Source organism: Arvicanthis niloticus, chromosome 4 (assembly GCF_011762505.2).
Source record: "Arvicanthis niloticus isolate mArvNil1 chromosome 4, mArvNil1.pat.X, whole genome shotgun sequence".
Taxonomy (NCBI): domain Eukaryota; kingdom Metazoa; phylum Chordata; class Mammalia; order Rodentia; family Muridae; genus Arvicanthis; species Arvicanthis niloticus.
Genome location: NC_047661.1, coordinates 88,544,475 through 88,570,770, shown reverse-complemented (window position 1 = coordinate 88,570,770; position 26,296 = coordinate 88,544,475). Strand labels below are relative to the sequence as shown.

Below are 26,296 nucleotides of genomic sequence, written 5' to 3'. Positions count from 1 at the left end.
GTGTTGTTAACATACAGACCTGAAGGAGGAGGTGATACTTCAGCACCCGCTGCATAGGAACTACCAGCAAATCACGCAGAGTAAATTTCCCGTTATTGGCTCTTTTTGAACATTCCTGAGGCAATGGATTTCAAACTTTTGTTAGTTTACTTGGAGGAAGTCAGAAAACACTACAAAATGCAAAGCCCCCTTATAAATATTTTTGCTGTTTTCCATAGCAATACTTCTATTCAAACAATGACGTATCTTCAGGGTTTTTTAAAGCATGTCTTACAGTATTTCGAGTCATAAGACGAATCAAGTAGAATTATAACTGAAGATTATCTGTATAGAGCATAATCCAATCCCTCCCAAGTTTTCTTTTAGAGTTTTCCTCCCACATTTCCCCAGGCTTGTGAATCAGATAGCTCAGCCTCCGACTCATCAAAGTCCTATGGGTTCATCCATCTTCATGCCTTGGCCACACCAATTCTATTCAAACACTCTTTCCAGTCTCCAGAAAAAAACACCATAGCCTTTCCAAAGCATTCTACTGGGCTTGAGGTAGAATTCCAGTCAACATCATTTTCTTTATCTCTTTTTCCTTCCCTCACTTCTTGCCTCTTTTGGTCTGTGTATAAGTTTACCTTATGGCCACTTAATTATCCTTGTAAAGAATATCTGCCCGATTATAACCTTTTGGACTAAAAACATGGCCTTTAAACCTCTTTTAAAAGAGACAACCCTCTGTTTGCATATAAATACTTATTCTAACTAAATCAAATGGAATGTTTGGCCGAATATGTTAAAAATATAAACATGTTACCACAATTAATATTTTTAAACCCTCATATTTTATATACTTAATCCTCTTTTTTAAAAAATACTTTTAACTGGGTATGGTGGTACATGTCTATAATTCTAGCACCAAAGAGCCTCAGACACGAGGATTGACATACGTTTGAGGCTACCCAGTAAACCTTGTCACAAGTAAACAAACAAACAAAAATGCACTTTAAAATAATATTGACTTCTTCACTTATGATTGTAGCTGTGACCCTGTGGTAAATAATTTAAATTTGATGTATTAAAATATGAATCCTTGGCTGTGTGACTTAGGCAAGTCACTGATAGCTAGGTGTATACCTATGAAGGATTTTTTTTTTTTTGATTAAGTAATTTGAGGTGGGAAGACTCACCTTTAATCCTGATCTTTTGAGATGGAAAGGCCCACCTTTAATCTAGATTACCCCTCATGGTGGAAGCCTATATAAAGGATATGGAAGAAGGAAGCTTTTTCTCTTTGCCTCATTGTCCTGTCTTGCTAACTACTCCATTCCTTTACTGGAATTAGAACCTACTTTGGGATTTGAGCATATAGTGAAGACCAACTGAGACATCTATCTTCACAGATAAAACAACTGCTGGATTCATGGACTTTCCATTGGTAGGCAGCTACTATTGGACTACCTGGACTGCCATCTGTAAGCCACTTTAATAATCTCCTTTCTGTACAGGTTTCTAGGAAGGTTCTAGAGAACGCTGACTAATAAAGATTTTAGTATCAGGAGTGTAGTATAGATTCATTCTATCAATTCTGTTCTTCTAGAGAACCCTGACTGAAACATACAAACAGTGTTATTACAAAAGATGCCAGAATGTCAAAGAACATTGCTAGAGAGAAAACTCATGAGTTCAATATTCTCAAGCAATTGCATGTGTTAGAACAAAGGCTTCTTCGGTAAATAGAGTTACTTAAGATAATATTCGGGCCATGAACTTGTTCCTTTGCCCACTCTTAGCTTTTCTAACACACTCAAAGGCATATGGCATTAATGTCAGTAATTCTAATGACCATGATGACATCATGAGTATGTTTGACTACAGATCTAGAGGAAAATGAGCTAGAAAAAAAACATGCTGATCAGTTATTCATGTCTTAATTACCCCAGTTCACTGGGAGATAACTGTTTCACTAGAGCTCCTATATGATATGGATGAACATGTATGTGTGTGAAGGCCAGAAGACAATTGCAGGTATTGTTTCTCTGGAACATTCATCTTGTTTTGGGGGTCTCTCACTGGCCTGTCACTGAGCCAGTAGGCTATACCTACTGGCCAACAACGCCTGGGGATAGATGGGATCTTACCACTTTCCCTTCACCTCAGAGGTACAACAATAATCACGTACCATCACATCCAACTTTTTCATGTCAGTTCTGGAGATTGAACTGAGGTCCTCATGCTGGCATAGAAAGCTCTGTAATGACTGTGCTATCTCCTCAGCCTGTGAGTTCAACTGATTTCTGGCATCCGCAAATTATAGAGCATCCCAGATCATGAGTTTCAATTAGGAGGTTAAATTATCACTATAATTACTGGGTCTTTTCTCCCTGTTGCATTTTAATCTCCTCAGCACCACGGAGTTCTTGAACTCTCTAGCCCACTGGAATGTAGGCCATCCCAGCTCATTTAAAGTTATTGTTGGGAAAATCTGTTTGTTGAAGTTCCAATTTCAGGGGGTAGAAAATGTTATTCTCATCATCTATACTGCAGCTGGAGACTGTAAATTTTTATCATTGAAAGTAAATAAGGGTCCTAAATAATTCTTCCGAAATAATCCACCACACACTTGGCCTAAACTCAATCCTAATCAAAAGGTACTATCACTGAGTTTAAACTCAGACTCACCAGAAAAGATGGAGGCTCTACAATGCCCTACGTTATCTTGATTCCAAAGCAGAAAAGACTATATACATAGACTCACACATAAGAAAAATAACAAGAACCAGAAAAAGAAAAGCAAAAATAAGCACCAAAGAAAGAAAATGGAAAGGACAGGCGTCAAGAGTAAGACAGCTTTCCGAACATCCTGCAGGGTGCCTGTGTTACACTTTCTCATTAAATTCTCTTAAGTCAGGCCCTGTTCAGAAGTGGGACATCTGAGTGAGCGAGAGGCAGCATGCTGAGTTACAGCCTCTCACCTGCAGCCTTTTCAACTCAGCCTGAGGTCTCTCCTCTCCCAAGTCTGGCAGAAAATGGACAGACTGTACAGTCCTGGTATGCATGTCCTCTGCAGAGCTCTGACATTGATTCTGAGAGAAGAGTGGCTATTCAACAGGTCTGAGAACCATAGAGGTCTGACAGACAACCTGCTGGGTCCCCTCTCAAACCACAGTTTTATACCTTCATTTAAGGAGAGAGGAAAAAAAAAGCTGCCTTAACTACTGTTCTGCTCTGAACTAATAACATGAGCTGTAAAGTTTTATTTTATCATCATATCTAATTTGAGTCAAGGTAGCCTAGACCTCTACACTTACGAGGAGCGTTAACCCTTGGTGCTAATGATACTTTAAGGACATCATTCAGTGGTGACTAAACTATCTCTAGATGAAAGGTCACCATCATCAAGGGACACTATAAAATACTCAGTGTCCTGCTATCGTGCAAGCCTCCTAAGCAATAATGTGTCTCTGTGGGAGATGAAATCATGCCCTCTGTACCAAAACAAGGAAGAGCTATAGCTTGAAAGGCTTTCTCCTCTTTTCCATCGTCTGACTTCAAGGATAAAGTGAACAAAGAAAAGGAGAAAGGAGATATCGAAGAGGCAACAAACCAAAAATAGCCCTAAGATACTCATTCATTTATATACCCAGAATTTTTCAGTTCTTTAAATATTTAAATGCTTATGTATTAGAATTAATACACATAAATTATGACTTTGGGGGAGAGAAGGGGTTGAGACAGTGTCTTGAGATACATATGTATATACACATATCTATCTATAGACAGATAGATGTGGGGGGTATCTGGGTATGTCTGGCTGTATCTCTGTCTGAGTGTGGACCAGGCTGACTGCAAACTTGCAGTCCTCCTGCCCAGGCCCTGTAAATGCTGGGATTGTAGACGTGTATCAACATTCTCACCTCCCAAACCATAATTTATTATAAACCTCCAGTTGTACTGTATCTTTCCATCTTTCCCAGTGACAGGCTTGCTCCAGCTTACTCAGAGAGCCTCCTTACACTCACATAGTAGCACTTTGGGCTGTTTCCGCATTTGTATCTGTCTGTCTACTCTTCTTCCTTATGAGCAATACCTATACATTGTATACATGTGCAAATGTCTGATGTTGTGCAAACACTTGAGACACACACACATACACACAGAGGGTGAGAGAGATAGAGACAGAAAAAGAGAGAGAGAAAATGAGTGAGAGATAAAGAGAGAGAGAGAGAAAAAGAGACAGAGAGCCTTATTTACTCTGTACCGCTTACTACCTAGGTGACCCAAGGTAAGTTACCCATGATATCCCTGCACCCAGTCTTTTCAACTACAGAATAAAAGAGTTACTAGAATACAAACCACAGTAAAGAGGACCTAAGGAGAGGATGTGTATGAAACCACTGCCACAAAGTTAGGTCTGCTTCTGCAACAATTACCACCATAGCTTTTACTAACATGGCTATCTTTTGAATTAATTTTTTTTAAAGCTGGAATGAATTATATTTGGCACACATGAGGAAATGTGCTGTTGCATTCTTGATGTAATCTTTAAGCATTAAAAACAATAATAAAAATGAACAGGTACCTCTAATTTCAGTTTGACATCTTCTTTTGTCTTAGAGATGTAGTCTAAGTTAGAGATGGCTGACTCCACTCCACTGCAGTACTGTCCGTAAATAACCAATCTGAAAGGAAGAAGATAAACCTGTAAGGCTGAAAGAATTAAGCAGAAGGAGAAAGAGGAAATGCCCAGTTCTTTAAATTCATAGAAAGGGCTACTAAAGCACCAGTAGGGTTTTTAAGATTTATTTAACGTGCGTATGTGCATGTGTGCATGTGTGCATGTGTGTGTGTGTGTGTGTGTGTGTGTGTGTGTGTGTGTGTGTGTGTGTGTGTGTGTGTGTGTGTGTATGTATGTATTTGTATGTGTACACATCTACACAGGTGTTGGAGTCCCAGGAACTGAACTTGCTGGCTGCTGTAATGTGGGTTGCTGGGAAATGTACCTGGGTTCTCTGCAAAGGCAACAAGTGTTCTTCATGCCTGAGCATTCTCTCCAGCCCCAAGACTCTTCCTAACACACACTACATGCAGAGTGAGGGCCACTCACATTGACAACAACAAAAAGACTATTTTGGTTGCAAATAGGCATAAGATTGATCCCATGTATGTTTTCTGGAAGACAGATTTTACAATAGGGCTTAATGACTGTTAATGTTATTTGAATATATATATCAATTTTTTAAATTAAAAAATTCTTTAAGCTTTTATTGGAGATAAACTTTTTACTGTTTACTAATCCTCTAGACAGTTATATTTTCTACTACAATTTTATTACAATTACCAGGACTCCACTCATTAATAAATCTTCCACTCCTTCTGCATTTAATTAAGGAACATACATCATCTAAGAAGTGGGTAGAGAGGCCCGAGCCCCTAGGATGGAAGATAACTCACACTGCACGAAGTCTGAGCCCGCTCACCAAGGACATCTCTACATTACAGATATTTTGCAAAGAGACTAGCTTTGTTCCTTTTATCTCTCCACTGGCTAAAAGTCCTAATAAACTCTTAATATTTATCTAAGAGTTGACATAAAGCAATTCATAAGCCACTTCTCAGTGCTAGGAATTATGCTTGATTTAAAATGAGAAAGCAGCATATTTTAGGCTAAAAAAATTTTCAAAAAGAAAAAAAAAGAAAAAATTCCATGTTAGAGTTAGATAGATTGATCTCTCTGTCTATTGGTTCTCTCTCTCTCTCTCTCTCTCTCTCTCTCTCTCTCTCTCTGTGTGTGTGTGTGTGTAGTTGTGTTTGTTTTTATGCTTTTGTGTGTATCTATGTGTGTATATGTGTGTATATGTGTGTATATATGTATTTGTGTGTATATGTATACTTGTATATGTGCATGTATATGTGCATTTGCTGTGCGTTTGTGTCTATATCTATATGTGTGCATTTGTATGTATCTATATGTGTATGTATGCATGTATATGTGCACTTACATTGTGCTTGTGTTATGCGTGTTTGTGTCTCTGTGTGCATTTGTGTCTATCTGTGTCTGTGTTTGTATGTGTGCATGTATGTGTGCATTTGGGTGTGTTTGTGTATGTGTCTCATATTGGTCTGGAGTTCTGCCATGCAAAACTCTAAATGCTATATTTAGTATGCACCTAAAACTTTTATTTTGCATGCATAAGTATTTGTTTACATGTATATATGTGCACCACATATATATTAGGTCCCTAGAAGCCATAGAGTACATTAGATCACCTGCAACCAGAGGTAAAAATAGTTGTAAGCTGACATGTGGGTACTGGAAAATGAACTTCTACAAGAGCAGCCAGCACTCTGATCTCCTGGACATCTCTCCAGCCTCTTCCTCTTCCTCTTCCTCCTCCTCCTCTTTCTCCTCCTCCTCCTCCTCCTCCTCTTCCTCCTCCTCCTCCTCCTATTACTACTACTACCATATAAAGCTCAAATTACTTTCCGGAGATGAAATGTGCTATGTTCAAATTTGTGTCCGAAACTATTTTAATAAACAAAAGAAATACATATTTCTATTTTTAATACTAACATTCATTCTAATTCCAAACCAATACCCACCTATGTTTAAATGTAAAAATTACCTTTCCTTGTAGTTAATAAAAACTTGATACAAGTTCTGGTCATCTTTATTTACAATGGAATCGTGAATCTCTTGCATTAAGCTCCGATGAACTTTTACAAGGTCCTTAGAAAAGAAAACATTGTGAAAAGCAGGGCCAAAGATGGAACAAAGACTGTGGGAATGGCCAACCCATAACTGCCACAACTTGAGACCCATCCCATGGGCAAGCACCAATCCCTGACACTATTAATGATATTCCATTATGCTTGCAGACAGGGGCCTAGCATAACTGTCCTCTGAGAGGCTCCATCCAGCAGCCTACTGAAACAGACACAGAGACCCACAGCTAAACAGTGGACAGAGATTGAGAGTTTTATAAAAGACTTGCAGGAAGGATTGGGAGCCCCCAAGGGGATACAAATTCCACAGAAAGACCAACAGAGTCAACTAACCTGGACCCTTGAGCCTCTCAGAGACTGAACCACCAATCAAAGAGCATACATGGGCTGGACCTAGGCTCTCTACACATATATAGCAGATGTGCAGCTTGGTCTTCATGTGGGTCTCCCAACAACTGGAGCAAGAGCTGTCTCTAAAGCTGTTGCCTATCTGTGAATCCTGTTCCTCTAACTGGGCTGGGAAAGGATGCACCTAACCCTACAGAGACCTGACATGCCAGGGTGGTGCGATACCAGGGGAGGTCCTCCACCCTCTCATAAGAGAAGGGGAGAGGAACATGGTGAAAGGGACTGTGTGATGGGGGAAAATCAGGGTGAGAGGGTAGTGATTGGGATGTAAAGTGAATAAATAAAGTAATGGAAGAAAAGTGGGAAGCAAAAGCAAAAAGCACAGCCCACAAACACAGTTCCCACTATGGCCAGACTTGTCACTCTGAGGAGAGAAGGATAGGAGGTGGAGGGAAAGGAGAGGAAAAAGCAGAAGAGGAGTAAGCAGTAAAGGAAGGAGAAAGATGTGGGCACGGGAAACAGCAATTTCAGATAGGACTAGAAATATCCGTGCCCAGTGAAAACAGAAATTATCCTTGCTATTATAGGCCAATTTATTCTTTGAATAAAAAAAAAAATACAATGCTGTTTAATCTTATAATCACTGGAAATTTTGTAAATAAAACTAATCAAGTACTTCCTGTTTTATTGATGGACTAAAGTAATGAGTCGTGTCCTTGGGACACCAAGATGCAGATCTGTACCTGAGTTAATTAGTAGCATCCTAGTGCTAAGCTAACAACAGTCAGACCAAATTACTTAAAACCAGAACACTAACGACACAAATATGTAGCACATAAATTGTGCTAGACAGTTTATGGTAGCAACTCAAAAGTCTGAATTTCATTTTTTATTCTAGCAAGCAAGTCATTTTCAGCAGCCAGGGAGTGTGTGTCACACAGGGGCAATGAGGAAATTTGCATTGAGATGCCAATTCTCTATTACCTCTTCCTACGTCCCTTGGAGCACACAGAAACATGACAGTAAGCTTGTTCTTTGTAGGCTAAAATTTGAAGATGAATACGTCATCTCTAGTATGTTGCTGGATAAAAGCCATACAAAGTAGGGGCTTTCAAATTAGGTGAATGAGCATGCTATGGGGTTTTGGGGTTCCTACTTCCTAAAATGTGCCGGTTTTGGTTTTCAGTGTTATGTCTCCAGTTGCTATTGTGAACATTTTTTTTCAGTTGTAAAACAATAAGACAGAAGAGGAGGAGTGGGGAGGGGGAGGAGGAGGAGAAAGAGAGGATGAGAAAGAGGAGGAAGAGATGAAATTGTGAATCCAAAATGTAAGTTGAGGTTGGCACAACCAGAAGCTGTTGATCTGACTGCCTTGCCTATAGGCAGAGGCCATGACAGAGGAATTGAGGGAGTTAAATGACATTCCAGGGGCTACACTAGGGAAGAGTGAGCCAGCCAGGCAGTCACATCACAACCACTTAACTGAGAGCACTGCTGTATAACCAGACATAGCTAATACATAAATCTTAGGTATCCATATACACATATTCTTAACTGACCTTGAGTTAAAGGTACAATGTCAGTTTTTCAAAAGAGCAAAGGATATGATAACTTGGGAAGCAAAATTAAAAAAAAAATTATAGAAAACGCAAAGACAGTGGTAAAGTAAGGGTCAGGAGTCCACTGAAAACACACTTGACCTGTCCCAATTTTACTTACAGGAATGTTGATAAATACAGAATCAAATTCCGTCGCTGTCAGAAATCTTTTCAAAGGTACCATGAAATACTAACAGGAAAGAAGAGATAAGTCACTTCAATTGAACATAACTTTGCCTAATCTATATAATGATTTTATCAACCAGCATTTTCATTAAAAGTTATTTATTAGCATTACAAACACAAATAGTAAATATTTTTTCTCTATATTAAAAACTTTCCATTAGACAGCTATGAAGACATAAATAGAGGCTGAAGAGATGGCCAAAGCACTTGCCACACAAGCATAAATATTTACATTCTGATCCCCAGAACCCAGGAAAAAGCTGGGCAAGTAACAGCCACTTGGAAAAGCAGAGTCTCGGATACTTGGAGCAAGAAGACAGCTAGACTACATGCAATCAATGATCTTAGGCTTCAGTGAGACACTCTGCCTCAATAAAGGAAGTAGAAAATAATAGAGAAAGACACCTAATGTCATTTCAAGCCTCCACTCACATGTATCCAGATGTGCACATACATGTAAACACATACACATGTCCATGCATACTATACACACACACATATATAAATACAAGATGGAATGTTTAAATTATTAAACAAAATACTTCTAAAAGTTAGAAAGGATGCTGTTGACCAAGGAGGTAAACAATGGCAGTGCTCTGAAGATGTATTTGGGGCTCATGTACAGCATCCCCCCAATTCTCCAACACAGATGCTTGAGGTATATAATGTACTTGCAAACTTTTCACACCATTTCCATTCATTACTTGAGACTTTAGCACCAAGCCTGTACCTCCCTTTCATTGTGAGCAATATCAGTATCTGTATAGGCGGCCCATCTAGGAACTTGGCCTGCCGGTGCCTTTATTTCCAAGAATTGTGAGCTCAACTCTCAAATCATGATTTGTCTCAAGGCATTGTCATTATCAACAGCTGTGCATGCTTCTCGGATTAGTCTCAAGCAACCATCTCTCTGAACCCTATATCTAGTGCATGAAGTTCATTTTTTTCAAGAAATTCCCTAACCTTACTGTGTCCAGTTTACCGAGTCTCACCCCCTTCATGGACTCTCTCTTCTCCCTACCCAGTTTACAGCCCATGAAACACTGTCCAAAATCTTTCTCTCCTCTTCCTCCTCCTCCTCCTCCTCTTACTCCTTCTCCTCCTCCTTCTTCCATTATGTTTTCCTAGATAAAACAAACCTTTGACTATATCTAGCTTGCCATATATTTCATAAATCCACAGACTATTGTGATCATTTAATAGTAAATAAGACCACAGAGTACAATGGGATCCATAAGACCACATGTCCACACTGTTTCCTAATCAACTGTCTATCTCACTTTCCTAAGCAACCCTTCCATGTCTCCTCTTTTTTTTTTTTTAATCAACAAAACAAACTTTTACCTGGTTCTCTTTTTCTAACCTCTAAATGTGGGAGTCACAGGGGTGGCCTCAAACCCACTCCCTAAAAGCATGCCTTTCCTGAAGTGACCTGATTTAGCACTACAGCCTAAGGGCTCCATCCGTATACAAATCCAACTTTCCTATCAATGTAAGACTTACATCTTTAATATCTACTGCAATACATCCAATGGGAGGGAACACAAGTTAACATGCCCAACAGAGTCATGACTCCCTGCTTCACCATCTGCACATTCTCACAGGCCAAATTCTAGGATCCTCTGCCTACATCATCAAACTCTGTTGGGTCTAATTTGACAAATTATTTCCAAAGTCTGAGCCTTCTGGATCTCCTTGTGTGCCACGACTTCCTGTCATCCTGATAATTATAATCCTACTTTTCTCCGACCTCCCATTCTTGCTTCAGAAGAGCCAGAGTGCAGTGTTAAAGGCATAAATACCTTTACTTCAAGTCTGCTCAGAGCTCTAGCTTTTGCCCCTATATGACCTGGTAGTCCACCAGTTCTCTGACCTCTTTCTCAGTCTCCATACATTCTATCCACCACACTGGACCACTGCTGTTCCACAAAGCCTACGTTGACAATTCCTCTATCAGAGAACCTTTCTCCTAGAACTCTCATCACAAGACCATATACATGGCTTGTGCCCTCAACTTTCTCAGCTGATGAACTATGCACCGTGCTCTTACGTAGAGGTCTTCTGCTGTCAGCCTTTATATGGTACCTCAAGCCCATGCCCATCATTCACTCATTCTGACTTTTCTTCAGGTAACTCCACACAAAACTGGCATACGTATTTGCTCCCAGCCTAAATTTGGCTATGATACAGAAAGTGCCAGAAGAACCTAGAGTCTTCCTGTCTTGGCTGCTATAACATCAGTTCTTAAAACAGGGTCATTTCGATGTCAGGATAGCAATAAATAGTAGTATAATGTATAAATCTGCTTTGATATCTTTATTTTTCTTTGGGAGGCTTTTATTGAGACATAATTCATGTTTCTCACAACCCAACTATTTCGTTTGCAATCCAATGGTTCTTAGACATTCAGAGCTATGCAGCCATCACAATCAAATTTAAAACTATCTCATTAAACATTCCACAGACATTAGTGGTCATTTGGTCTTTCTCTTGCCAGCCAATCTACCCTCCGCAAACACACCTCTCTTCCCTAAATCTCAGGCAATTGCTTTTCTGTGTGTCGTCTGTCTATACATTTGCCTATTCTGGGTATAAATGATTAAATACTCTTCCTTTCTAATATAAGCATATATGCTTTAACTACTATCCCTACCACCCAAGGTCATATTAATCCCAAATTCTACCTGCTACTTGTATGACTTCATTGTTTTTAGACTGTACCTGTAAGTGAGTCCATGTGGTATTTTGAGCCTGTCATTCTGTGCAAATCTTAGAATATACATTAGCAGACACACACTGTAAAAGGAGTTGGTCTAGCACATAGATTATGCAAGGCAACCCTGAGCTTTGAGACGTGATGACTTACTTTTTCTATTGACTCCAAAGTTTCTGTGTATTTTTCTTCTGTCTGCCTAATTTCTGCTAGGCAACAACTCCGTATATCATTTTCTTGTGATTTCTGCAGACAGAAAAGTAAAATAAAAACTATTTAGGTGAGTTCACAAAACAATTTACCCAGGAAAATATCAAAATCTGATTCCCTTACACTTTCCATCCTAACAAAACAACTAAAAGGCATGCTTAGCTGCATTTGTGACATATTTTGTTGGAGCTTTTTTTTTTTTTTTTTTTTTACAACACTGTAAATGAAAAGGTTTTAAATGATTTAAATAAGCTTTTGAAATAGATATTCTGCTTAAATCAATGCACTTCTTTTATTCAAATGTTAATGAATGTGGTAACAAATAGTCTAAGCATTCATAGACAGCAGATTTCACATGAACTGTAGAAATGACTATAAAATAGCAACAGCTTACTGGTAGGGTACAGGCCTAACACATCAATCATCAATAACACACACACACACACACACACACACACACACACACACACACACACACACACACAAATCCATCAAATATTGTTTTTACACAATATTTGATTCTTTCATTGAGTGTTAAAATACAGCATAATGTTAAGGTCAGAGAATCACAGACAAAACAGAATTCAGTTCTGATAATGTTTTTGTTATTAGCTTTATAAATAAGCTACTAAGTTTCTCTGTGACTTGGTCTTCACTTCTGTGAAAGAGAATTACAGCACTAAGCCTAAGGAGTGGCAAACTGACTGAAGCCAGTAACAGAGTGTTCTACATCTTCACAAGGAATCTCCATTATTATTGCTCTTAATCATAGCCCATAGCAACCACCTAGAGCTGTGAAGTGGGGAAGCGTCCTCGGGTGGGAGGAGACCCTGAAGATCTGCTCCACCAAAGCAGGTGGTTACTATAGCGCTGCATGAGAGATGCACCTGAACGCACCTCTGATGCTGTTGCCAGGGTACCTCCCATACACCAAGTTGAGCCCACAGTGATTATCATTCCTGAGCTAACGAGTAAAAAGGAACTGCCACTGACATATTACATTTAAATTGGAAAACAGGTATGTTTTAGAAAAGATGCATGCTGACAATTATAATTGCAATTACAATCTCATGATTTCCTGGCTTGTATCCTATTGCCACTCTGCCATTACTCAGCACTGGCCTCCGAGATTCAGTTCCCTCACTAATGAAGGAAAGGATTAGACCACAAAGTCCTGCAAAATTAGAAAACAAACAAACAAACAAACAGACAAACACGAATGCATGCTTGAGTCTACAAATAAATGATATGTTACAAGCAACAAGGATTTTTTTATTAAGTATTCCAACGAAGTTAGTAATTATGTTAATTAGTCTTCTAACTAATTGCCTTCCTAATATACTACTTAGAGCTACTTCATAAACAAAACGAGTAAATGCCCTACAGGTTGCTGGGCTTCCTCTGCCTTCATCAAGTCTTCATAGACTTCTCCGCCTTCATCCTCCCCGTACACACAGTCATAGAGGTCTTCTTCATCCTCCACACGGGTTTCACTGAAACAAGGAAAGCAGTATAAAGGTCGTACTCTAGCACACAGCGGATGCTACACTGAGACGTGGCCTACAGGCTTCAGTTCACAGCAGACTGAAATCTTCCCACTGACTTCAGCAGAAAATGCAGAGAAGAAGGAAACTGGAATTCATAGAGACTGTCCAGAGGTTCCCATTACAACTCTGTCCCTTCACATTATCCCAATGACAAATAGCAGAATCCAGCAACGGGGAAAACGCTAATGAAAACCTAACTGGCTATTTACTTTCATTGAGCTGTATTAATGATCATCTTGCAGGTAGTCACAGCTCTGATTTTCTGAGTACCATCTGTCATATGGATATGGTTTAGTATTTGATCTATAAAAAAAATGACAAATCTGGAAGACCAGAAAGTTACCAGACTTGTCAAAGGCAGAACATAGTCTATAGCAGAGCCTCAGTCTTTAAAACAAGTTTGTTTTACACTGATATGTTGACAGCTTCATTGCTCTGCCTCCCGATTGCAGTATTATTGTATGGATTCGGTTTCATTATGTGCATAGTGTGGGGAGAGCACAGTTACGGAATAGTTGACATAGTAGAATGTTTGATAACAGCATCAGCTGCTATAACATTATTATAACCAATTCAGTTCTTTTCAGATAATGCTTCTAGAAGCCCATTTAGAAGATACATATACATCTTTCTATAGCCAAACTGCCTTTATCCGTGTTAACTGTATTTTATTTTTAAAGGAGGGGACAGATATATAAATATTTAAAATATATTTTAAAGTCATTAAATACTGCATAGTGGTTTCCTGAAAATATTTGTTCTTTCCAGTCCCCCATGAGCTCTTGGACCCATGGCTGACCAGGGCAGTGTCCCCAAACCCCTCCTGTGAACCATCATCATGGTCAATCTTGGCATTCTGTCCATTTTATGTCTGCCACACTTCCCTCAGTCTTCTCTCCTACTAACACAACCCAAAGAATGGCCTTAACCAACCCAGAGATGTTGCAATGAAACAGTACGGCTCACTGAGAAAGAAATTCAGCCCTTTATGGGCTGAATAAATGGATGGCCAGCCCTGGGCACCTCCTCAGCCTGTGCCAGGTGAATGTTATAAATTGATACGAACAAAAGTAAGACCACTGTGACTGTGTCATTCTACAACTTGGAACATTTTTCAAAGCTGGTACAATCACAGGCTGTTTGTGTTTGTCGTGAAAGATTATTTGGAGGCATCTGACAGAAGTGAACTGTCAAAACCCAGAGAAAAGGAAGGTTCTGAAGCTAAAGGAGAGAACTGAAGCTTGAGAGAACTGTGCTCTGAGAAAAATTCACTTCAGAAATACTTGTCCACCCACCTACCCATCTGCTCATCCATCCAGCAGGTATTTATGAAGAACTGACTGAATTCCACGCTTTATAAGATTCAAGACATATGGATCAAAAACTCTCCCATTGAAGATCTGGACCAACATGTAAAGTCATCTAAAGTGATGATCTGAGTTTGAATCTCCAGAGCCTGCATAACATGTTAACACATCTGTAATCCTGCAGTTCTACAGTAAGATTGAACCCAGAGACAAGAGAATCTCTGGATGTCTGTGAGTCAGCTAGCTGCACTGTTGTGTGTAGCCTCAAATAATGTTAAGAGGCAAGGTTGCTGTCTGCCCTCCAAACACACACACACACACACACACACACACACACACAGACACACACACACACAGGACCCATGCACCACACGCACACATGACTGCACAGATACATTATGCATACACATCCTGCACAACACACAAATACACATAATTTGGCTTGTATGGAGAACAGCCCATAAACACGTAACTCTTTGTAACAAGGTCAATGAATGAGCGAAAGGAGCAGGGAAGAGTGAAAATAACTAAAGAAAGTGAAGGAAGGCTTCAAAGAGGTGTCATGGCTGAGCTGAACTAGGAATATGTAGGCTTGGTCAGCAAATTTCTGCTGCAAAAAGACTATATTCCTATCTTAATGGAACTCCAGGGCCAACCAGCACAGCACACACACACCCACCACAAATGAGAAAAGAGACAGTGTTTCTGAAAGGGCACTAACAGGAAGGTTGGCACCCCAAGAACCTGGGGGTGCAGTGCTTAACAACCCCTTGGGGCATTATGCTGGACCACTGGAGGGCGGAGCTGAAACAAACCTGTAAAGAGCACTGCGTGATGAATCAACCTTAGCTGGGGTAACTAAGAGCCAACAGGGGCTTTATAGAGGAGAGAAGGTGGGAAGACTGCAGCCAGGAGGAACCAGAGCCTAAGAGACCAACCACTGTGAGGCTGGGAGCAGTAACTGCTGTTGAGGAGGGAGCCGGGAAAAGTCAGGATCCTAACATCAGGTACAGAGACCCTCTGGAATTAGTGAGAGAGGAGAAAGAATTAAAGATGCTTTTCAACATTGACTTGAACATCGAAGAGTCAAGCCATGTTGGCTGCTCTGTGATTCCCATAGCAGGGCATTTGGTGGACTCTGGATAGGACACGGTGGGACAGTCAGGTTGGTCTGAGCACTTCGTTTCATTCTGTCTTGGGAGAGGGTTGAGAACGGAGTCTCTGTATGCAGTCCTGGTGGTCCTGTGTCTGGGCATTTCGTGCAACCCATCAAAGGGCAGGAAAAAGTCAGCTGAGATCAGGAGGGAGCTAACTAAAACAATCAAACTTAGGAAGCGGCTGGGTCTGGGCTCTGGCTAGAAGCCAAGCGGACTGTGACATCCATCCCCCCGACACTTTGAACTGAAGGCCTCCTCCTACCTGACACCTAACATTCCCTCAAACTAAATCTCACCTAACAGTATCTCTAAGCAAAACAATGTGGGCAAAGGCTATATAAAAAAGTAATGGGTATTAGTGAGCATCAATGGGTTCAGCGACCACATGGGGATTTGAAAGGGACATTATCACAGCTCTATACGGATTATGTTGTTCCTGGGAATCTGATTACAAAACCGGTAGCCTTCTAGTTATTTTATAAAAGACCATTTCTAAATTAATCAAATAATCAGCATCCATCTTACTTGATGGCAGTGAGTTCTTGGAAGTTTAGAAGCAGGAAGAAACTATCCTCAATGGACATTTAAAATATATGACTTCAAAGCTACTCCAAATGCCACATAAAATAGACAAAGCTGCCGGCTGCCCATTATTATGGCTGGTGGCTCCCAGAGCAATCTGGTCTCAGGACAGCGAGTAAGAGCCTGTCACTCCAGGGTCTGAAACATCTAGGTTCAAAGACTACTCTGTATGATATCATCTCTAAGGAGTTAGTTTTGTGTACAAATTTGGTTTCTTTTTCCATATAGATTCTAATAGTGGGAACTTGACATAGTAGTTACATGAGATGATGCACAGAACATGTTCGCACACAGATGAGCACACAGCACACTCTCACTGGTGAATGATTAGACAGCTCAACCCTAACACATAATGTCCGGCAAATAGTAGATGTCTAATAGTCTTTTGGCTTATTTATATGCAGACACCAGACATAGATTAGTCACCTTTCATTCTTCTCCTTTTTTATGTATAGGTGTCCGGGATATAGTTGCATATGCATATGTATGTTTGCATGTGTGCGGGTGTAGGTATGTGGCATATGTGTACAGCTGAGTATGTGCAAGCGTATGTACAGGCCTGACGTTGATGTCTGGAATCTCCTTTGATTGCTCCTCCACTTTATTCATTGAGGCAGGGCCTCTCAATCAAATCCAGAGCTCAGCCATCTGGCTAGTCTCATTAACCAGCTTGCTCTAGAGGAACCTTCTGTCTCTCCTTTCTAAGGTTACAATTACAGGCAAGCTGCTATGCCTAACCACTACCTCACAGGGGTTCTGGGAATCCAAACTCAGATCCTTTGGCTTGCCCAGCTGCATGAACTACTGAGCCATCTCTCCAGCTCATCGCATTTTAAAGTTCTAAGAATGCAGACATGCACAAAGTTCTTGTGTCACTGCCTGGGAATGGAGAGACAGGCAGTAAGTGGAGAGAGCCAACCTTGTCCTAGCCAGAAATAAAGACTCTAAAAACATAGTATAAGGTAAGGGTGTGGTGGCTATTTTCCCCAGGAAAGGTCTCTCTGTGAAGAGATGCCTAAGAAAGACTGGGGAGGGGCCAGTAATATGAGCAGATAAAGCAGTCAGTGTGGGACAGCAGATTCTCACAGATTCCAGGAATTGCCCTTGGACCGTAATCCATCTCTTATAATTCTGTGCAAACACACCTGATCTATATCATAAGGTCTTTGAGGAGAGAGGATCATGCTTTATATCTATCCGTAATCTGCACAAGCCACTCAATCAGCAGAAGATAATCAGCTGCAAGACCTTCTGCCTTTCCTGACTATTAAATAATAAAGCCCAGAGGATCCTCGGCTCGGGATAAGCGCCATCTGCCGACATTTCCAGGAATAACACCAGCTGCATCCATCCTTCCTGGTGCTTAAAATACACCCACTCTCTGTCCTACAACTCCAGTAGTAAACTTTATTTCTTTTTTATTATTTCCTAATTGTGTGATTCCAGTTTTATCTACGTCTGTATTATGTCTTTGAGAAACTTCAAGGTTTACTTCTCTGCAGTAAGTTTCTCTTCCGTGGAACACAGAACAAGAACTAAAGCCAGCTGAGGTATATTTCTTATGGAACTTTGCATCATCACTTTAAGGACAGATAATTCTTATCATGCCTCACTTTCACCCTGCAGAGAGCTTGTTAGAGTTCACATCTATGCTGAGTACAAGTATGTACAGCGGCTAAATTGCATTGAAAATGTCCCACATACTCTATCAAGTCTGGAAGGCCTTTGTAGATGTCTTCATTGCTCACACTTTCTTCAGTGGGGAACGGCCTAGGAAGGGAGGGAAAACATGGGAGAGTGAGCATTCAGAATGAGCATTTACCTCTAATTAAATAGCAAATTTTCCTGCCATTCAAACAAGTCATCATAGTTAATGATTTCAAGGGTTTCCCCAGAAGTGCTTGCCCGGCAGCTGTGCCTGGGGTTCCCCTGGGGAGATTGTAACACCTGCTACCCTAAATCAGCTCCAGCCTGACAGTGAGTCCCTGCAGACACGTGTGCAGCTGGGGACATGCTAATGTGATCATCTGATCTTCCACCTGCCACATACCTGCAGGGTCACCCCATGGCACCCACCACAAAGCCCAGCTCAGGGGAGGGACCAGCCTTGGCCATGCTCCGCCTCCAGCTGTAAGAGCTGACAAAGACTGACAGTAAATTGTCTTTCATGGCTCTGATCACTAGTAAGGATGAAGATTATTAATAGACAAAGACATCATACATATGGCTTTGACCCTGGCAGATTTCCCTAATCAGCATCAGAGTATTTAAGTTGTTTTTGTTTTTGTTTTTAATCCAAGTTTTGGAGAAATGAACATAGTAGACTCCAAAGAGACTGGAGAGTTGTTTTTGTCCTGTGTTAAAAATAATCCCACTCTGATTTTTCTCCACCCCTAATTATTGGGCATCTTTGTTTGGCTCATAACATGTTTCCTTATGATTATTATGAAAATAATGCTTTAAAAATACACCTAAAAATTACCATAGTAATTAGATTACAATAACAAATGCCCCACTCTTTGATATTAAGCATTGCTTCTTTCATGTTTATAAAAAGGATCCATCAAACAAACACTAAAGAGTTTCATTGAAAGTCATACTTTTGTTATATTTTTATTACTTAAAATCATTTTAACTTTGAATATATTATGAATTAATTTAATACTTAAGATAGCACAGGGACCTAGATTTTTTCAAATAAATGAATATGCATAACCAAGCTTTCAGGATTGTTCTTTTGTAACACAGGCACATTTCATTGGGTTTTTGTATCTATGCAAGTTCACTACCAAGAATCATGGTACGGTACTGTGAATGTGACAAATTTTAAAAGGAAAACAGACTTCTGATGGGCATACTTTCAGAATCAAAAGGTCTTACAAAGCAGGCCATGCTTGTTTCAAAACCTACTCCTTACGTATAATGGCACAACATCTCTATGGACATGGACAGCTACTACGTATTGAAGAGCAAATCAGAAGGAACTGAGGAATCAGCCAGCTGACAAGCTATTGCTACAGAAAACTGATAAAACATGGCCCATTTCTGAGAAAGGGTCTTCAGGATGTCCTCCCTGAGACCACTGTGGTTGCATCCAGGAACTGAGCTGCCGAGCCAGTGTGAACACTCCTTTGAGACAAACTTGGATTCCCACCCTCAGAATATGATATGACCTGGACACAAAAACATGAAGCCAAAAAGGCAGAGATAGAGGCTGACAAAGCCCTTCATTGATGGAGACTAGAACGCCTTGAAGAAATCAGCTATAAACACTTCTCTCTCCAGATAGCCCGGTTCTATCTTGTTCACTTCCTGTTTCTTATATTCTTTACTGACTGTTCCAACTTAAGTAAGAGGACAGAATCTAAAACAGAAAAATCTTGAAAAACAAACACATCTACTTCCATGCTTACCAACAGTACCTTATTCCTCTGCATGGAGGTGACAGAGATAAACAATCTGCTTCTGAGTTTTTCATTTCTTACCCCAACCTTCCACACACATCCTTCTGTATCTGTCATTTAATGCTTGCCTGATCATCCCTTAAACTCATAAAAGTTGTGAGTTATTGTTATTGTCCCTTCTACAGGAACCAAATACATTATTTTTTTAAATATTTATGTACTTAAACATTTGCATTTGTCTTAATGAATTATACATATAGAAATGCCGAGGAATTTTTTAAAGAGAGCCATAACCAGTGACAGCCACCAGCAAACTGAGAACAATGCTCGACCGTCATGTCTTACTCAAGCCTATGAATAATAAGTTCTTAATTGCTCAATAAATCTCGAATGTGTGTGTGACACTTAACGCACAAAGAGCTTTGCAAACAATGACCATTCAGGAAATAACATTGCATTGAACTACATGGGAGACAGGAAGCACAGAGACACAGACTTACCTGATTCCTGTGGCCAAGGCTATTGGTGTTCGGGATAACCGAGATAATGTTTCTATAACCTGAAGAAAAAAAAGATGTTTATTGAGCATGTACTTAATAAAGTTTAACACTTTCCTCAAAAGCAACAATTTTCCCATTCAATATTAACAATGATGAAAAAAATATAAATTTATAGATTCAGAAAGAATAGAATGGGAAGAGTCATGACTGGAAAGCTTAAAAGCTCAGATAATACACCTGTGTTCCGGTTCTTTTAATTTTATGACTTAAAGCAGATTACCAATACATGTGAGGGACAGTCCCCTTCCAGTAAAGGAGAGAGCTAAATGCATTAACCCCAAACATCTAGTACCTTACACTGGAATATCTTAAAAATCAAATAAATCTGTATTCCTCAATGTAGTATCCACTATGTATGTAAAACTATTTAAGTTGAAGTTTGTTTTAAAATCATACGTTTTATTTCCATGCGTGAACTGGCCTGGTTCTAAGCACACAGTCATCACAGTCTGTGTTAAATTTTGGACCACACAGATATTACATATTTCCCAGCTCAGCAAGCATCACTGAGCAGCAAAATGGTTGAGCGTGCCAGCTCTAGAGCCTGGTCACACAAGATCAAATCTGGGTTTCACATTCATTAGCCAGTTAATTTTAAGCAACCGCCAAAACTCACTAGTTTTGGCTTCTTCCTCTAGATAGGTCTTCAAAGAATAATGATCATTAGACTATTGTAAGGATTAAATAGCACAGGGCAGGTAAAATGGTTCAAAGGAATGGTGCATTCAGGAATTTTTCCACTCTAATTACTTTTGATTATGTATTTTTAAAACTCCTTATGAAGACCTTCAGCATGTAAGCCCAAGTGTGCCTTGCTAACAGTTTTAGCATCTGTATTTAGTAATCTTATTCTTCTTTCAGTCATTTAACAGACTCAATGAGGAAACTATCTAGATCCAGAATGCACTTTCTCATTAACTGCATTCTTTATGATAAACGTGGCTCAAACTCTCAAAATCAAGCTCAACAAAGAAGGGTCTGCTATGTGATTCTTTTTGAGTAAGAATGGTGGTGGGGTAAGATGCATCTGTCTGGATTGAGGTAGCCTGAGCTCCAGGACAGAAAGATGAGCAAGGGTCTCCATCCCTCAAAGGAGCCTCTACAGGGTACCAGACACATGGATGGCATCTCAAAACTCCTGGCCCAGGAGTGAGCCTATTGGGAGCCTTGTTCACTCTGGTGACCTCCCCTCTGTACAACAAAAATAAGAAGAGCTAATTAACTGCTGAGTGAAGTTACTGGAGGAAAAGGGGAATGTTCATCAAATGGTTGTGGAGGTTTTATTACACAAAACAAAATTAACTACACATGAAATTGTAACATATTAACTAAAAATAGCAATGTCCTGTTGTCAATGATTCTTGAAAACTGTGGAAAGAATGGGTGTGGCATGTTAGTACTAAAAAAACTTGAAAGTAGAGAGGACACACGTCAGTCGGTTCTGTTTAGACACCCCACAGTGCCTATGCAGCTCAAAACAGCATGTTCTATACGACATGTATATAGACTTGCTAGCCCTAACCCTAGTCCTAACCCTAAACACAGCAATGAAATCTTATTCCTGCTACTTTAATATGCATCCCTAAACACAGCAATAAAATCTTATTCCTGCTACTTTAATGTACATCTTAATGGCACTTTATTTTGTTCTTTGGAGATACTTGTATAATAATTGTAGATTTACAAAACACTTCACTTCCTGTCTTTTATCTGTCAACACTCAGAATAACTACAATCTTTTCCCCACCTGTGTGCCTCCCCCATCACCACAGAAGGGAAGCTGGAACTAAAACCCAAACATAAAACATACAGCTTGATTTGTCATGCAAACAGCCACCACTAGAGGGAGCCAGACGATAGTCTATTACCTTAGTTCTGCTGAACACCTTAAGCACACTTTGAAAATTTGGCTAACGCCTATGATTTAATGATAATTACTTATTATATTCAATACTAGAAGATAACACAGATAAATTCATGGGACAGAAGGATGGAAAGAGTACATGGTGAACTTACAATGTGCTGTGAGACCCCTCACTTTTATGTCTATCCTCTTTCATATACAGCATTCTAATGTTAAGTTTACCCAAAACAAATAAAGGCTGTTTAGTCAATGTGGTGTTTTTAAGAACAACATCTATCCTATAAAGACAGTGTTTACAGATTGAGAACAGACAAGTAAACAAATCAGTGCCAGATTCTTAAATCCCCTGTATGGATTCCCTGGCTTGGCTTGCCCTTCTGAAGCGTATAGACAAGAATAGTTATAAAATAAAATAAAATAAAATAAAATAAAATAAAATAAATAAAAATAAAACAAAACAAAAACATACCAAAAGACACTAAAAAGCTTTTGTCTCATAAAATATGTTGATTTTTAAATGATTACTTCAAAATAATAAATTGTGGACATGATTACCAGAAAGGGGGGTGTGATGGTAAGGACGCAACCACAGTGAGCTACAGTGACTCCATGTCTGGGCGGACCTCTCATACCCACATCCTCTGTCTCCACGCGTAAGGAAACGCGTTTGTAAAGAAGTCAAGGTTAGATTTGGGTTAACATTAATTAGATCTAATATGTGGGGAAGGGGGAGAAGTGAGCAAGGCCCCTCATTACCACATTAAACTGGAGATTACATCCCAGAAGCAGTAGGATCATTGCGAACATTTCGGGAGAGCAGAGACCAGGGTTAACTGCATTAGTGAACGAGTGAACAGAGGGGACAGGAAGTCACGAGGAGCAGCCAGGAGCCAAGAGTCATGCAGGGATTTTCTCAGTGGTCCAAGAGTGCTCGAAGACAGCCACAGTGAGACCACGAGAGGTGACCTATAAGATGTCCTTGGGAGCCTTGGCTGAGCACCATGAAGGCTGAGGGGGGAAGAGGAGCCTCAGTAACACAGGAGTGTCCATTCAGATGCTCGCCTGGAAAGCCTAGGTCAATGTCCCAAGTAGATTTGCTCAGGCGTCATCAGAGCTCCACAAGGCAGCCTGAGCCTCCACAGCGCCTTCTCTCTGTTCCACACCCGTCCCAACCTGAATCTCACGCGTCCTCTCTTAGACAGTGGCTATAGCTCTGTCTTAAATGTCAAAATCGGCTTTTAATCTTTTCTGAAAAGAACTTGAGTTTTCAGGCACACGCCTTTAATCCCAGCACTTGGGAGGCAGAGGCAGGCGGATTTCTGAGTTCCAGGCCAGCCTGGTCTACAGAGTGAGTTCCAGGACAGCCAGGGCTACACAGAGAAACCCTGTCTCGAAAAACCAAAAATAAATAAATAAATAAATAAACTCGAGTTTTTTTCAAGTTAATGAGTTGTAAAGGAGTGTAGATTACAGAATATGATCCTACCTCAAAAATATAAAGCTGCTTTAAAAATCTTTCTAAGATTTTTCTAAAACATGCAGAGTCCTGCTTTGTCACTAGCAATCAATCCCAGCCATGCCATCATGCATAAATGCACTTTATTCATCTTAATGCCGTGTGACACTCCAGCATATGTAAGGAATCTAATGATTCTGCCATTTCCCCCATGAGTGAGCGGCTACCATGCTCTGCTACAAAGCCAGCTCTCATCACCCTCTCCAGATGCACACTCGGTTACACGCAGGTTCTGCTGCAGGAAGGATGGCAAAACGGGTGCCTGCTCATGAGAGACAGAGAGGAGCGTTCTTTAAACTGCTTACACGAACTTACACACTCTTGAGGGACAAGCAAGAACAACGCAGCCAGGCATTCCACTGATAATTACTCTCCTCTCCAGCAATGGAAAACACAGCCAGGGCAGGCAATCCAAACTGCTTCCAAAGTTTGATTTTCCATAAGAGTCACCGGACATAAACTATCTGCTCATCCTCACCCCCAACCCCACCACCCATGAGTGAAAGAGGAATGCTTGTCCTGCAAACATCACTGAAGATGCTGGACCACACGGGTCAGAATGTGTAAAGGGCTAGCCTAGCGCAAGTGAAGAAACAATGAAGAAGTGAAGAAGGGCCTCACAGCAAGTTTACAGTAGGGATGGGAAAGAGATGCCCAGATTCTCAACCATAAAGCAAAACAGCAGGTGAGGTCCTTTCCCTTCTTCTGTTTGGCAATGACTTTTCATTGGTCAGAGCTATTTGACCAATTTGCCAGTTTGATAGCTATTACTGAACCAAAATTCAATACTGAACAGAGACAAGCCTCCCATTTTTAAACTCTTCTCTTCAAGAGACCTCTGACAAGATGGTACTCTTTACTTATCTGGCACATCAGTGTCACCGTTGTAACTTGCAACTGAAGCAACAAAAAAGCCATTTCTGCAGGAGCACTGCCAAAGCTCCTTGGATGCTCTTGGGTTAAGGAAGACACAGTCACAGAGAATATGAATAGCTGAAAGAGACTATGGGGCCCAACATGCATATCAACCCCAAAAATACTATTTATGAATGTACCTTCCTGGTTTTTCTAAAGTATTCTATCTCTGAACCAATAGCTGCGTTGAATAAGAATTCCTGGAGCGGTGATTTTTTACAGAGGGGTGAGCTGTGCAGAGGCAGTCAGGGATTACAGGTTTGGGCCGTGAGTGCAAACCCAGCTTGATAGTTTAGAAGGGTTGTACAGCACCACATCCTCGAAGCCCCATAGCCCAAGTGAGCAGCTGCAGCTTGAGACCCAGGTGTGGCATCAAGGCCCCCACAGGCTCAGGGCAAATGCCCTATGGAATAGAGACAAACATAGGGTCTAAAAGAGGTAACTGGGAACAGGGGCTTTGGGGTGTTGCTCTGGGAGATTCAGACAAAAGCACTGGCATTGAAGCAGAGGCCAGCTGCAATCTAAAGGCAGCCAAGGGAACTAGAATGTTACTCTTAACTCCAGATTCTTGACAATGAGGCCCAGTTCAAAACCCAGCCAGATGGTGAGCTGCAGATTAGCAATATATTTCACCTCCAGTCTCCTAGGAAATCAAAAGAACTCATTACATTAATTTTCTCTGCAATTCCAATTTCACACAGTGAATTACCCCATTAGGATACGCTGCAGCTCAGCGTCACTTCCAGCCGCATGTTTCAGAGATTTCCTTGAACGCTGGCTGTTGCTTTGTCAGTTTTGCCTGCAGGATGCTGTCAGAAAGAATGCTCCTAGCACCGTCTCCATGGACCAAGCAAAGAAATATAGCCAGAGGAGATAGACAAGCATCCTTTCTGATCTAGATAAACTTTCGGAAATGAGTTTCCATTGTTCTTGAGAATGGTGTATTTGTATAGCCTTAATGGTCAAAATTTACAGCATGTGCTGACTTCAATGATGGTCACAAATAAAAGGGTTTTTTTTTTTCTTTTTTGAATCACCATAATTGAACTTTTCAAGAGTAACTACCTCCTGTATGAAGAATGTGCCCTAGGCTTGTTATGTAAGCAGACTGGGAGTAAGACTTCCTTAGTTCAAATTCAGTATCCACCTCCCACTTAGTGGGTTAATACAGAACAGTCACTTGGTTCCCTTTCATATGTGTAACCCAAGTCTGTTGTGAAGGTAAGATGAAACAATCTGGGAGTATCCTTGTCTCAGGAGACACTTCTGTGCAGCTATGGTTCTATCCTCTGCCTTGTCAGCCTTGGCCCTCTACCTCCAAAGACCCCCAAGGAAGAGCATCTTTCCCTTAGAACTGACTTCCTCTCTCAGTGACCCGCCCAAATCCCACTCTTCTCCCCTCCATAGCTGAACAATCAAAAGATTTTCTAGAAGTCTTTCTCATATCTATGCCTTGAGATAGATAGATAGATAGATAGATAGATAGATAGATAGATAGATAGACAGACAGATATTTCTTCACTAGAATAACTGCCAATTTGTCTCTGACTTCTAGTTCATCTCTCATTAAATTCACCTTCTATCTGGCTACCATAGAGGTTGAACAATATTTCCAACAGTCATTGTGATGACCCTATCCCCAACTGAATGTTTACCTGTATCTCCCTTACAAAGA

The 26,296-nt window shown here is 40.4% G+C and overlaps 1 protein-coding gene across 3 annotated transcripts in view; it reads right to left on the bottom strand.

Annotated features, from left to right (window-relative positions):
* Vav3 (vav guanine nucleotide exchange factor 3) overlaps window positions 1–26,296 on the bottom strand; it is a 321,021-nt gene that overhangs the window by 157,917 nt on the left and 136,808 nt on the right. For all 3 annotated transcript variants that reach the window (XM_076933154.1, XM_034500278.2, XM_034500279.2), the window contains exons 3-10: window positions 20,267–20,325; window positions 18,067–18,132; window positions 13,154–13,262; window positions 11,713–11,805; window positions 8,782–8,850; window positions 6,615–6,718; window positions 4,571–4,670; window positions 20–115 (exon numbers count right to left, since the gene is read on the bottom strand). In XM_076933154.1, the coding sequence (XP_076789269.1) occupies window positions 20–115; window positions 4,571–4,670; window positions 6,615–6,718; window positions 8,782–8,850; window positions 11,713–11,805; window positions 13,154–13,262; window positions 18,067–18,132; window positions 20,267–20,325 (696 nt within the window). The remainder of the gene's footprint in view (window positions 1–19; window positions 116–4,570; window positions 4,671–6,614; window positions 6,719–8,781; window positions 8,851–11,712; window positions 11,806–13,153; window positions 13,263–18,066; window positions 18,133–20,266; window positions 20,326–26,296) is intronic.